The 14713-nt window shown below is 39.6% G+C and overlaps 2 protein-coding genes across 2 annotated transcripts in view; both read left to right on the top strand.

The window, feature by feature from the left end:
- Positions 1-5616, top strand: part of USP3 (ubiquitin specific peptidase 3) — a gene marked incomplete at its 5' end in the record, with an annotated part of 35969 nt that extends 30353 nt beyond the window's left edge. Inside the window, 6 exon segments of the mRNA XM_009704126.1 lie at positions 1271-1377; positions 1546-1626; positions 2583-2701; positions 2874-2987; positions 3104-3171; positions 4796-5616. Of these exon segments, the coding sequence (XP_009702428.1) occupies positions 1271-1377; positions 1546-1626; positions 2583-2701; positions 2874-2987; positions 3104-3171; positions 4796-4961 (655 nt within the window).
- Positions 5617-10648: 5032 nt separating this feature from the next.
- On the top strand, positions 10649-14131 carry FBXL22 (F-box and leucine-rich repeat protein 22). Its single transcript, XM_009704123.1, has 2 exons — positions 10649-11011; positions 13786-14131. The coding sequence occupies exons 1-2, from the start codon at positions 10677-10679 to the stop codon at positions 14129-14131; spliced, it is 681 nt and encodes a 226-aa protein (XP_009702425.1). The 5' UTR covers positions 10649-10676.
- The last annotated feature ends 582 nt before the right edge of the window (positions 14132-14713 follow it).

Genomic DNA, 14713 nt, shown 5'->3' with positions numbered 1-14713 from the left:
CCAGGTGTGTTTTCTCTCAGATTGAAACTGTCACAGAGAGAAAACATTTTAATTTGCTTTAGGAAGGAATGCTAAGTCAGTTCAGCCTCCTTGGATTTCCTATGTAAGAGCTGAGTGAGTGAGTTTTCCCTTCCTGTATTGGGCAGGACATTGTAAGCTGGTCTGAGAGGTGCAGGATTTTATAGATGCTGCATTAGGGAAAGCCTAGAGTTCAGACTGTGCTCTTCACCACATTGGTGTTGCTTTGCTGATGCTTAAAAATCCCACAAAACAATCTTAAAATATTCCTAGATTTGAAGTGTATTTGAAAACTAAACCAATTTTATCAAGATTTTAATGTCACAACCCAAGGAGAATTTAAACTTTGTTAACATAGCTACTGTAGATCTGTCTTGAGAATGGCTGTTCAAATGCGAGGTGAGGTGGAATAAGCTGCCTTCTGTCGAGGGCAGATTAAGGTGACATACACATAAATGCCTACAGTGAAGTAATAAATATGCTGTGACTGCTGACTTCTTGGGTAGCCATTTCCTTCTGCTCACCAAGAAGTGTTCAGATTAACTGTAAAGATGTAGGTGGAGTGCAGATAAGGAACACAGGTTTCTGCAGGCTTGTAGTGTCAGATCTGCAAGCACAAACTAGCAAGTTCAAGACTTGTATAATAATAAAATTTTTTTTCAATTGGCCTATGAAAAGTAAGTCCATTACATAATCTCTTGAAAAGATTAAGAGTAATGAAAGCATAGAGAACAATGATGATGCATATTGTTTATCATATCTTAATGCAACTTAAGTGAAGTGCAGAAATATGCTTTAAGAAGTCAAAATTACTTGTAACAAAAGGTGTAGCATTAAAACAAAAAATACGCTCGCCCTACCTAAGAGGGAAGAATGTTTCTTTCAGAAACAGCCTTAACTACAGGGTTAAAATATTGTATCTGTGTCAGCATCAGCTCTCCACTGTAGAAATGCAATCAACCAGAATACTTTCAACACCGACATTTTGAGCATCTGCTTAGAGCATGTGCAGTTCACGCTTCCTTTAGGTACAAGGTAAAGCAAAAGTATAGCGGGTCATTACTTGCACTGTACAGTTCTGGGGTGAGTGAAATGCCCAGTGGATGAACTCAGTGACTGTTTCTTACCCATCGACAAAACAGCTCTGCCTAGTAGCAGTGAGCTGTAAGCAGTAAACATGTAACAGGTATAGAAAATTAAGTGCCGACTTTTTGACTGACTTCTTTTTACTTCTCTGATGTGGTTTGTCTAGAAATGGAGCGTCTACTGTTGTCACAGCGATTTTTGGAGGTATTCTTCAAAATGAAGTCAACTGCCTAATATGTGGGACTGAATCTAGAAAGTTTGACCCATTCCTCGGTAAGGTCCCTCTTGCTTTCAAAATAGTGGCTGGCTGACTTAAGGCAGAAAAACAAATCTGAAGCTTGATATATTTGGATGTCAAATGACTGAACCAAAGTTTTAGCTTGAAAAGATTAGACGTTGTGTTTTTCAGTCCTAATTTTTTTTAAATCTTTGTTTTGCTAGACCTTTCACTAGATATTCCAAGTCAGTTCAGAAATAAACGTACTAAAAACCAAGAAAGTGGACCAATGTGCACACTACGAGGTAAGAGTGCTTCAATAATGAAATCATTACCAGGACTAAGAGTATATACTCTTCAGAGTATCTTATTTCAGAGAAGCCAAGCTTTCACCTAGGGTGTGACTTGGTGTCACGTGCCATCTAATGAGCTTCTGTGGTAGATGGTGCCAAAATGATTCTCCATGCAGGTTTTACCCCAGTCACTGTGTACTGACATACTACTGTGATGATAAACTGGGGCTGAGAAGTGCTTCAGGAGGTCAGCTAAATATCACAGAGAATTCCAGCAGAGGTTTTAATTTGTGGTCAGAGTGTTTCAAATGTATTCCAGTCTTTCCAACCCGCACTCATCTGCATTGTTGCCTACTGGCATTTGCTAAGGCTGTGCCTAGAAGTATGTGCCCCTTGCGCATAGTAAGGGTGGCTCTTTGGTGTTCTGCTTTTTAAACAACATAAATACAGTCCTGCAAAGTTGAGCAGTAGTGCTGTTACTGACCTTGTTTTAAAGGATGTTAATTTTTACAGATCTATGAATATACTTGCTGCAGATTGTGAAATGTTAATCAAAGCCCCATTATTTTCTCTGTTCTCTTAGTGCTTGAAACTAAATCATCTTTAAAAGTTGAATATTCTAACAAAGTCATTAGGTTTCTTTTGAAAATAGTTGTGCTGAATGTTGAGTGGAATCTTGTTTGAAAGATGGAAATTTCGTGAATGCCTTTTTCTTTCCTTTCTTGAACTGCTTATAGCTGTGTTTTCAGGAATAGGGAATGCTGCATGTTACAACATGTTATTGTATTAAAGCATTACACAGCTTTTTTGTTGCACAAACGTATATAACTACTAGAATTGACTGCAGCAGCTATGCACACCTTTTCTATATTGCTGTATTTGTTGTATTTCATGTTACAAAAAACACCTGATGTCATATTGAATCAGGTTTCTTTGGGTGTTTTGAATTTGTATCTTGTTCTTTTTAGATTGTCTTCGCAGTTTTACAGACCTGGAAGAACTTGATGAGACAGAGCTGTATATGTGTCACAAATGCAAGAAGAAACAGAAGTCCACCAAAAAATTCTGGATTCAGAAACTACCAAAGGTTCGTATAAGCATGAAAAGTAACAGTGTGACAATCTGTCAAAGGAAATAATGACTTAGCCTACAGTAGGCTCAGGCGTTGGTCTGCTAATGGCTATTGCAGATGTCTGGCACTAAGTTCAACCTCTTCCTCTAATGCATCCATTATTTATTTATTTTTTTTAATCCTGTAGGTGCTGTGCTTACACTTGAAACGATTTCACTGGACAGCGTATCTGAGAAACAAGGTTGATACATACGTTGAGTTTCCCTTAAGAGGCCTAGACATGAAATGCTACTTGTTAGAGGTACGAAGACTCATCAGTGACATTCTGTAGAAATGTGTTCCATGACATACGTCTTTATTACAAATTATAGTAGGTCTTATAGAGCTTTGAAGAGTTTTCTCTCTTTTTAACCACAGCCTGAAAACAGTGGCCCAGAAAGCTGCCTGTATGACCTTGTGGCTGTTGTTGTGCATCATGGTTCAGGGTAAGTACATGGAGTAAGCCTGCTTCTTGGCAGAGGCCTTCTCCCCATTGAAGGACATGCAGAGTTAATGAAGGTTTTTCTGTCCCTAGTGAATGTCTGTATTTTTACTAGTGGAAATAAGCAGTAATTTATAACCTTACATGGAACTAAGCTGAATTAACTTCAGACAGACTGATGTAGTTATTCCTGTGAATGCCCATGGGCAGTCTTTGGGGGTAATGACTAGAAGCGTGAGACGAAATGAAAATAGTCTAGTTCCTCTAGGAATGAAAAGCCCTAAACCAACAGAGTGAATTCAAGGGGCCTTCCAAAAGTTAACACCTCATTTTGAACTTCTTAGTACAAAGCAGAAATATTTCTTCCTTTTTTATTCCCTTTGAAAGGCGCATGTGCATTTATGCCAAAAGAGCGCGTGTGCACATTTGGAACAACTGCAGACTTAAGATTGGCACAGTGAAAGCAATTGTCCTGTATTATCTTCTGTCCTACAGGCGTGAACGCTAACAACCAGGCATGCCACAAGGCGCAGCTAGTGTTTGTGTTTTGAAGTAAAGTTGCTGGGTGTGCTTTGTTTCACTTTTTTCCTTTTCCCAGCCCAGGATGGATCTGTTGAGAGTAACAGTATTAGGAACAAGACAACTGTTTATCCTGAGAGAAATGTGTTCTTGTTGCTTAGGCAATCACTGCATGGGTGTGAGCTCCAAAAGGGGTTTTCTTAAAGAAACCAAACTCCGTTAATCAAAACCGTGCTGATACCAGACTTTAAATCAAAGATACTAAACCAAAAGTTCTGTCCAGAAAGCCTCTCCTTTTGCTTTCTCTAGAGGAATGGTCTGGACTCTTAGACATATTTGACTACTAAAGGCAGCCCTTGTAGCACCACAGTGCATCTGACTGGTGCTTCAAAGTCATAGAAAAACTATATGGACAGCAAAGGAAAGCTGGTCATGATTTGAATGGAATTAAGATGGTTGGAAACATTGAGCGTGTGTTATAACATGTAAGCACGTGAAAGCAGGCCTCATCTTGGGCTGGCAGGGTAATGAAAATGGATGGGTTCGTAGTTCTGGTTTGTTAGATTAAAGCAATATGGCTCCAAGATGTGGATATGTTTAAGATGATCTGAAAAACTTTCTTCTTGGTATTCTGGTTAGGTTTGCTGTGAGTGCTTTTGAGATTAGAGAGACTCGCATAGTCTAAATATAGACCTAAATGGGGAAGATTTCTGAAAACAGAGAAATTTTTATAGCTGATGCTTGAATAATAACAGATAATAGGCCTGATTTTTTTTTTTTACGTAGGCAAACATGGAAGTTCAGTGTTGCAATAAGCCTTGCTTGCACAAAAACTATGGGATGGTAATAGGTTCATTAAAAAAAACAAAACCAACCTTTTCAACTCATCCCAGTAAGTGATTATCTTAACATAAAACTAGAATTTGGAGAACTTTGAGCCCCACAGGTTAAGGAGGGAAGCATCTTACCAACTGTTGTGGAGGGCTGTCAGTTCCTTTCTTCCTCTGGTTCCTGGAGGTCTCTTAGCCCTAATAGAAAATGCATCGGCGAATGAGGTGGTCTGTCTCCTTCTGATTGTTCTTTCTTTCCCTGCCTCACCCCACTGACAGCGTTGGCTCTGGACATTACACCGCATATGCAGCTCATGAAGGCCGTTGGTTCCATTTCAACGACAGTACTGTAACTTTGACCGACGAGGAGACTGTGGTAAAGGCCAAGGCCTACATCCTCTTCTACGTAGAACGGCAAGCCAAATCTGGATCAGATAAACTTTAATACCTCCTTTTAATTCTTACTTATCAAGTCCACCGGACAAAACATTTCCATTTTTCCATAAATACTTGATCCAAGACTATTAATTTCATTGTGCACTTTTCAATTTCCTCTTGTGGGTTTTAGTTTTGTTGTGTCAATGGTAGCATTTGACTTACTGAACTTGGACACAAACTAACTTTTTTTTTAGTTATACCAGAAAACCTCAGCAGATTTTGATTTGCTGCTTTAGTTGCGATAACTCAATTTTTATATATATATATATAGTTTCATGAAATAGTTATTGGACTTTTTTTATATTAATGTTTTCAGTTCTCACTTTCTAAAGGCACATTTACATCAGAGAAGCTTTCTGTCCTCCTTCCAAGCAAGATAAATGTGCTTCTGATTATGAAGAGCAATACAACTTCATGCTGTTCTCACAGCTGTTATGTAGATATGATTTAATCTTTTTAAATCAAGGAATTGTTTGCACGTGCTATTTTCCCTCGTGCAAGAAACTAAACAGTGACCTCTGAACAATCATTCTTTGTCTGCAGAAGAGAGGAGGTGGGGTGTCATTAAATAGACCAGGTAATTGCTGCTATATTGGTGTGTATTCAGGCTGCTGACTTTCAGGAATCATTGTAAATAAACAGTTGGTTCAATTGTATCAATACTGCAGTTTAATTCAAGTATTCCTCACATGTGCTCTGCCCTCCCCCCCTTAAAATTTTAAAAAATTATCTTAAATATACATGTCTAAATTGCATTGAGATCTATGTTTTTTTAACTGAACCTGAATTGCCTTAGACATCTGTTTTAGACTGTGATCCTGAAATTTGGTCAAGAACACTTACTTGCTTGAAAACTTGGAGACTTCCTGGCAGTGGGACTCCCAACCCTTCTTCCTGGTGGGAGCTGGGAGTACAGCCCCAAAGTTCGGGGTTTGCGAGAACAGTCTTAGGTCTAAATATAGCTCCTGGCTACTAAATGCCTGTAGTTCACTTAAAACTGAAAGGAAGCCGATGGTGTTCCAGATGCTTTGCGTGACAATTGTTTTATCAGTTCAAATGCAAACTAAAGGGAAGATGCTGGGTTTCACAACATAGCCCGCCTGATGGGAGATGATGAGCCCAGACTGCTTGGTGACCCGTAGCTGTAGTAACTATGCATTGGCCCAGTGCGGGATCTTTATTTCCAGTGTCTAGTCAAACACTGGAGGCATGATATAATTTCTAAAACTTGGTTATGTAATGGAGAAAGAATTCTGTTAAAAAAATCTCAACTGAATTTTAAAAAAGGTGGACAGGAAAACCAGGATTGCAAAAGCCAGGAGTCCTCCCAAAAATGTCAAATTTGACAAATGCTACATTTCGGTTCTCTTCCACCATTCCATCCTTTCCAGCTAGCCCCCATGTGCCTAGCAAGGAATTGGACACTCCTAAAATCTCAAAAGTATGGTAGTAAGAGTAGAATTTACTTACTGTAGTAAATTACTTGTGTAATTGTACACAATCAAACAGCACCTTTTACTTGTGGTAACAGTAAAATATAGTAGTCTGAAAACACACAAGAACTCAAGTAAAATGTGATTACCTTTTTTAGTTAATGCTTCTGAAAGACACCATAGTACACAGTAAAAAATTTCCCTACAGATTGTACCATAGCTTAACCTGGTACACATGGAGTACGCATCAATTTCCTTGCTGTGGGTTACCTGCTAGCTGTATACTGACAAGTATAAAGAGAAATTGCAGTCAATCAGATTTTTTTTTTTTAAAAAGGTCATTCTTCCTAGTTTTTTCACAGCATCTTAAACCAGGAAAGCGAGAAATTGGCTTAATGTAAAACTGCAGAAAGCATTCAGCATTGCTAATAGTTTATGAATAAGGAAACTGTATGCTAGTTTAAACCTATTGTGATTATTATTTGATACACTGACATATATAAGGATGTCTTTTACTTAAGTAAGTTGAACAATAAATAGAACTATTAATTGCTTTACATTGTAAATAGTTTGTCACCTACCACTTCTCCATTTCTTGCAGCCAGAGCCTTTCTTCTGTACAGAATAGGTAGCCGTTACCATCTATACAGGCAGAAAAAGGTATTTGACAGACTGCACTGGTGTGTGGGGCAAGTGAAGTATCTTACCACATTATTACCCTGAAGGGCAGCCTTACTGTTAGTTGGAGAGTTAAGTAGATTCCATCTATAGCTTCGTTTTGTCTGCGTGCTATGTGGATTGGATTCCTTTAGGACTTTAGTTTTGAGAATACAAAGCTTAAAATACACAACTAGCTACGGGCCAGAAGCAGTTTAACTTAGTGAGGTGTATGCAGTGTTCTCGCAAACCAGTGATGTAAATGTGCCTTTCTGTATTTTTAGAAACTTAAATTTGTAATCTTCAGCAACATTCACTTATTTTAAGCAGCTTCTACATCTCCAGTTAATTTTTTGGGGTCAGAGTTATGCTCTTACTTCAGTATTTCCTTTCAGTAACATTTGCTCTGTAACATTAAGGTCTTGGGCAATGGTATCTATCCAGCATGGTCCATTTTTGAGACACGGCCATGGGAACACAATGCAATCCTGTCAGGCTTGTTGCAGCAGGTGGTGACTAAGGACTCGGCCATATGCTTTGCTGGAACAAGTACATTGTAAATCCTTTCCCAATTTAACTTTCTCCCACTGCAAACCCAGATGGACAGTATGAACAGTTTGTTGTGGCAACACAAGTATTTCTCTTCCTGGTGGAGAACTTTGCTTATCCACTGTATTCTATTCAGTGTGGTGTCAAAAAAAAAAATTCGGTGGGGTGTAAAAAAAAAAAAAAAAAAAAGGTAACTGAGCACTGAACCAGTAACATATACTGCACCTGGCCTAGTACTACATTTTTAACCTTACTTGTATATCCTATATTTATCTACTAGTGGCGGGGGCGGTGGGGGGGATATCTTATTTCATTTAAGCCAAATGTTTCTTTTCTACTTACTGCTGATCATAGTACACGCTAACTGGCAAGAATTTTTTTCTTGCTTGTGACTTCTGCAAGCAACAACTGCTCTCTACAGTTCAAAGACTTGCATATTTTTCACCAAAATTTGTCTGATCAAAGGTTGTCCTTTTGTTAGTAATTGTTTAGCCACGTATACAACTGGAGACAAGATTGATGTAAAACAAAACTACAAAATGTCCAGCTCTCAGAATACTTCTGCTGTAGTGTGTTTGTATAGTGAGCTGTTAAGAAGTCCAGCATTATGCAAAACTCTAAGGCACTTACAAACAGAGCTCCTTCTCATCGTATAGCCAGAAGGTGCGTTCCAGGTGGCAGCAGAAGTCAGCGTGAGAGGAGTTTAAAACTTTCAGACAGGCAGGGACAGCGGAGTTGTATCAGAAGCAGGAGACCATTTATAAGGATTTTACTAAATCAATGGAAAGCATAACACGTGGTGTTCAAAAGTTTCCCCAACAATGTTTCATTGCTGATGTGTCTGTGTCTTACTGATGAGGTAGCCAGCACCTTGACAATTGATTCCAATGTGCTTTAGGATATCCTCAAGTACTGTAGTGCCATAGTTGTAATTGTTTACCATTAAAATCTAGTGTGTAATTTTCAGTGAGGATTACTGACTGTGCTCATCTGGTGTGTTTCTGGAGTGTTTCCAGGTTGAATGTGAATTCTCTCTCACTCACACAGTGTGTTTATGGAAAATGTGCCATTAAAGTGTCTCCTTTCCTTAGAAAATGAAATTCCTCTTGTCCTTCTACAGGCTTACAGAACATCATTAGTTTAAATCCTTTGAACACGGTATTTTACCTTGTTCTGGGGAAAACAAAATAAAGCAAATTGAAGTGTTCCCACAATTTAACTTAGTGTCTGAACCCAAGGGGACCTGCTGTTCAATTTTAAAGGGCCTTGTCACCCAACAGCTGTTAATTTTTATGTCAGATTGTGGTAAGAGGAGTTCATCCTAGCAGTGGCAACCTTGTCATTCAAGTTTGCTTGCTTGCGTTTTTTATACATAATACTCCTCTGTGTATTACAACTCTGAGCAGTCTCAACTATTTAAACCTGCTCAAAAATGAAGGTAAGTTCTGAAAAAGATGAAAGGACAGAGTGAGGGTTGAAAATGCTAGTACAGGAAGAGAGAACAACAGCTGCTGGCACACCATTTAAGCTGCTCTTCTCCAGTGACTGGCTTACCTGGTATGTGCAATCACCTACTCTTCGTGTCCCTTTTGGCTTCATAAAGTACTCATGCCACTGTCTGTAGCTTGTTTCAGAGCATGGGTAGGGAGCAGGAATCTCCTCCTCCTTTCAAGGAAAATATTAAGTGACGAAGGATATGAAACCAAAAAGACTGGTAATTGTTAAGCACAGCTTACCATATATAATAGAAAATTACTAAGTAAAGAATTCAACAGACCCACAGTTGCCATTTTTTGAGTCACTGTGTGTAGGCATACACATTACTCAAGCACAGATAAGAACCTAAAATAACTGTTGGAGACTGCAAACAAATTTCAAATCTTGTTTTTCAGAGCTGAATTTCAACCTGCATTCTCAGGGTTGGTCTCAATATTGAAACAAACCCAATTAAAAGGCACACGTGCATAAAATCGCCCAGCTACTAGAAACATGCAAGCCACTTGAAAAATTCCTGCAGTGCTATTTTACTGTTAGTGTCTACTGATTAGTAATTACCTTAATCTTGAGCTTTTTTATTTCATAAACATGAAAGTTATAGGGCTGTCCATTGTTGCTTTTAATTCTAACCTGCCATTTGCTATAGCTTTATTTTTTCTTCTTGGAGAGACCTGTCCCATTACTGGAAAACAAACACTTTCACTCCTAAAACCAATGCTCTATATTGTTTTCCCACCAAAACTCCCAAGTCTACGCTAACAGAACTAACCCTACAAAACCACCACAAAAAAACTTGTAAAACTCAAGCTAATAGAAGACATCTATTAAGAAGCACAACCCTACAAACAGCTAAACATAGACCTGCTGTTCCCGTGCATGTCTTCCTGTGCATCATTACTTCCCTCATGCAAAAGGCAGGGAAACAGCTAGCTTTGTTTATTCAAGTAACAGTGGGCAGGAAACTGCCCGTAAGGCTGAGGCTTGTCAAGGGAAGCTGCAGCGTGTGTGTGAGTGTGCACGCTTTAAAGCACTCAGCTTATTTTTCAGCTCATTTTACAAGCTGTTTGTGAAATTTCATTATCCGGAATAGCAATCCAATGAGGCAAAAGTGCAACCTTAGAAAAATCAATGAACAAATAAAGGCTGAAATTGTTGTACACTGCAAAACCAAAGTTCTGCTCAGAAAGCCAAATCCTTCAAACTTGAGAGGCTGGCAAAGCTACTCCTTGCAGCTCCAGCTCCCCGCTCCCCTCCCCCCAGTTCAGTAACTTAGCACAAGAAGTTTGCTGAACTTCAGGAGTGCCCACGGGGCGGGGGGAAAATCCCTTTTAAGGAAACGTTTCATGAAGTGCTGCTCTGCTCCATGCCCATTCCATTCCCTTGTAGAAACATAGCAAGAGTTTCATGCATGCATGTTTCTTGTCCCTTCCCTGTTCTTAGCCCCTGCACCAGTTGTTCGCCAAAAATAAACACCATTCCACAACCATATATGTGCAACAGCCTTCTGGTGACTCTGAGCCCCCTCCAGCACTGCCATTATTCCACGAGGGCAGGAGACTGTCTTCTTTCTAACGCTCTGACGGGCTATGCATATAACCCAGCTGAATCGGGAATGCCTTTTACATCTATTTTCTTTTCTGGACAAAAATAGTAGGAAAAGTTTAGCAAAAACATGTCACAAGTTGCTAGAAGTGTTTCAGGATCCTTTACTGTGGTCTTTGTTGAACTTTCATTCTCCAGTGGAACTAAAGAAGGATAATTTTATTCTGGGACCTGCTTTAAAATACTTATCCATCTGCTGGTATTCAGAGAGAGTCAAGATGTGTAACATTGAGGATTGGATGAAAAACAATTTCCAGAAAGATTTTTGTAACAGGCATGAAAACACAGTCAATGACTTTTTAACAGAAGTTTGCGACAGGTACGTTCTTGGGTGTGAAACTCTACATCTACTGTAAAGGTTAACTGCCTTGAAATGAGAGAATTGAGAGCTGCTTACTCTACTCCATACATCCTACCTGAAATGGAGCATTAAGTACGTGAGTGCTTTGACTTTGCCGTTTTAATGTGGTGTTAAGTTGGTTTTATAGTGGCAATAGCATATACTTCATATTGACTTTCCTTAAGCCTATTTTTTTGCTTCCTTTTTTTTTTTCTTTAAAGAATGAATAATTAATATCGTGCAATACTGCCTGCTAAATTGCTGCCTCATTAAAATGTACCATTCTGGCAGTGCAAAGCATTGCCTAGGGGGCGGCCCTAGAGGAAAGACATGATTTCAAATAGTGAATACACGTCATAACAAAATCAAGTTCATTAAACATGTTACTGAACAGCAGATTTGTTTCATTCTAAGAAATAAGTATTGCTTTTATATTGAAATTTAACTCTTGTCTTAGCTTTTTTTACAAACTACAGTAAAGGAAAAGAAACACCACTATAGAAAAAGCAGCTCTGAGCGCACACCATTTCTTATAACAGCTTTACTGCTACAAAGCAGCTCTAAGAAAAACAGCTAAATTACATCAGGAGGAGCAAACAGGGTAGAGCCAGTCCTAGGGTTCTAGTAACACCAAGGATGGCTGTGGTCCTAGATTACAGCTGAAAGGGGCACGTCAGTGCCTACCTGAAATGGCAGACTTTTGTGCTGCAGCCAGCCCTCAGCTTTGTGCCACAACATGGAAAGCAAAAAGTTCTATTTGGAAGTAACAATTAAAAAAACCCAGCAAATTACAGGACCGAAGTGTCTTGGTGAGAACCAGCAACAGTGCAGCCTGAAAACAAAGACTGAAATATAGGTTCAAAACAGAACATTAAGTTGCAAGTACAAAATTTCAGAAGTACTTGTTCTGTAACTGATAAAAAATTTGGATTAATTAGGAAAGTATCACTAGGAAGCACATCTGTGCCTACAAAGAGGGAGCGTAGGAGGAAGTAGTCTCTCATTTTGGTACTGGAATGTCTACCATGAGGCCACGCTTAAGTGTTTGTGTTTTTTTTTCATCACAAATTAGGATTCAGAAAGAGGACACAAGACCACAGCTCTGCAGAAATAGTTTAAGTGCCTTTCTCCTCTGCAGAATCCGTAACACCAGACTGGTTGCTGGACAAAATTCAAAGAAAAGCCTGTAGAGTAGTAAGCAATCTCAAAGTCCATCAAAATCTAGCAAATGCCTTTCAGCAGCCTTACATGGATTCGTTTCCACAACTTAAACTGAACTCTTAAAAAATGACAGTTTATATTGACACTCAGCTCCCCCTCCCACCTCAGCCTTCCTAAGACACATTCTTGCGTTTTTTTGTAGCAACCCATTGAAAGCATTTCCCTCTGAACAAAATTCTTAGCACTCTGTGCAAAGAGAAATGCAAATTAAACAGATATCCAGCTTTTCTCCTTGAGTTTGGAGTACTTTTATTCTGTTGATGAAGCCGTAAGAGATGGCAGGTTGGAGCCTTTCTTGACCTTGCCTGCTTTAAAACATTTGTTTTTCTAACTTCGTAAGTGTAAAGGAAAAGAGTGAAAAAAAAAAAAAAAATCATGCAGGTGACATGATCTCATACTACTTTTGCTCCAAAGGTGAAGGGAAGCAGGGGATGGGGTGGGGTGTAGAGAAAGAGGAATGTACTATGTACCAGTTTTTAAGAACATGCTGCAGGGATGGCAGAGTCACCCCTGCTGTTGGACACCTAAAACCCTGATACAGCTGCAAGCACATCTTTACACAGAAGTGCTTACAGACACCTTACAGTTCTTACAGGATGGAGGCAGGCTAATAGTTCTGTCCAAAGATCTCACAAGATCAACGTTAGCATTGCTGTAATCATTCCCCCCCACAACAACAGAGCCTAAAGAAGTCCTGTGCTAACAGAGGAACATTAAGCTGCGTGTAGCGAAACAGATGGACAGCTGCACTGCTGCTCCCTGGAGAGAGGTGTAAGCCAGAAACCAAACACTGTACAAAAGGCTTTGCAGGTTGGTGCACAAGGGACCTTGGAAACATGCCTGGTCAGCACAACAGCTAGTAATAACTGGTCTGCTCCAGATTTCTGTACAAGGACAGTTAGCATAAGTCATCAACACACTGACTTGGAACAGGGCCTTTCTCTACTTTCCTAGGTCTACCCAAGCAACAAAAAAAATTTCTTAATTTGCTGCATCATTGTTTAACAGTGGAGTTCTTACTCGTTCTAGCGATTTGAAGGAAGGTTTCAAAGCTGCATGGCTTAGGTAGTAGTTGGCACCTATTCAGTAAATCCAAGGAGCTGAAATTCATCCATTAATCCCCGTTAAAAAAATCAAGAGTGGGAGTGCTTTACTTGCCCATGTTCAGCATGTCTACTCAACTGTCCTCAACTTCATCCTGACTTAAATCTCATCTCTACTGAGTCTTCATTCGCTGCGCATGCTTAAGAGAAAACAATGCAGATGCAGCTTAAATAGGCATCCGCGTCCCCTTCCCCACTATGCCAACCGAGCTATAGATACTGCTACTGACGGAAAAGCAAAGAAGGCAAGTTTTGCAATTAGTAAAGCTGAGCATTAGGATGTACATATGCCCCACCTACTCATGCATTCGTACTCCTCCTGATGGAGTTATTTTTCTAACTTTAATATTTATTCTTGACAATACTAGATTCTCCAAGCTCTGTTGTTTATTTTTCCCCTCATGTCACCTGTCATGATCATGTTTTCAGATGTCCAAACTTGCTCTCTCTGACCCTCTCTGGATGTGGCCATGTTACAGACAATTGCATCTTGCTTCTTCTCAAGAACTGCCCAAACCTCAAGACGCTCAAACTGGAAAACTGTGTGCGGATCACTGACCAGACACTAGAAGCAGTGACCCTCTATGGGGGATCGCTGCGAACGCTCCACGTGGATTTCTGCCGGAACATAACGCAAACTGGTCTAGAGAGAGTCAGGGAAAAATGTCCTTTGGTAATCCTGAGAGCAGAGAGAAGTGCTAACATGATTCCAGACAATAAGCCAGAAAAAAAGTTGGTGCTTGAAAAAGCATCTAGAAAACTGGTTCAGCTTTAAGTGCAACAAATTGTACAATGTGTATAATCAGTCCATGTGGGTATTTTACTTCACTTCTGCCCTCCTCTTGGGTAGCACTGTGTGTTTCAATGAACTGTGGCTACTTTCCTGCATTCTGGTTTTAAGTCCAAACAAATGGTTGGTATGTTTTGTAAAGGCTGCACTGGGAAAAGGCATGCATCTCCACCAGGACAGTCTAAAGGAAAAAACCTGTTTGCTTTCTGTTGTTCCTTGAAACTGGAAAACACTGCATTGCTGTCACAAAATGCTAGACCTGGTTAAGGCTGCAAACTGGAATTTTGGTACCCTCTTGTCACGGATGAGTGGAACGCACCTCACTCGCAAGAGAGAAGCAGCGGTATGTTTTATTGTGGTGAAATAATTTGACAGGGTTCAGTAAATTCGATGGAATTTAACAAAGTTTAACAGTGGTTTGACAAGGTTCAGTGAATTTGATGGCAAGGCTCACCTTATTAATTACCGCATGGAAGAAACACACAAAGGAAAACTGAGTTAGAATAGAGTTATAATGATTCACACAAAGACTAGACCACAAAGACACAAAGAGTAAGGAGGACCCTC

The sequence above is a fragment of the Cariama cristata genome, unplaced genomic scaffold (genome assembly GCF_000690535.1).
Source record: "Cariama cristata isolate BGI_N322 unplaced genomic scaffold, ASM69053v1 scaffold21207, whole genome shotgun sequence".
NCBI lineage: Eukaryota > Metazoa > Chordata > Aves > Cariamiformes > Cariamidae > Cariama > Cariama cristata.
The sequence above is the reverse complement of the archived record's forward strand: the minus strand, read 5'-3'. Positions and strand labels throughout refer to the sequence as shown.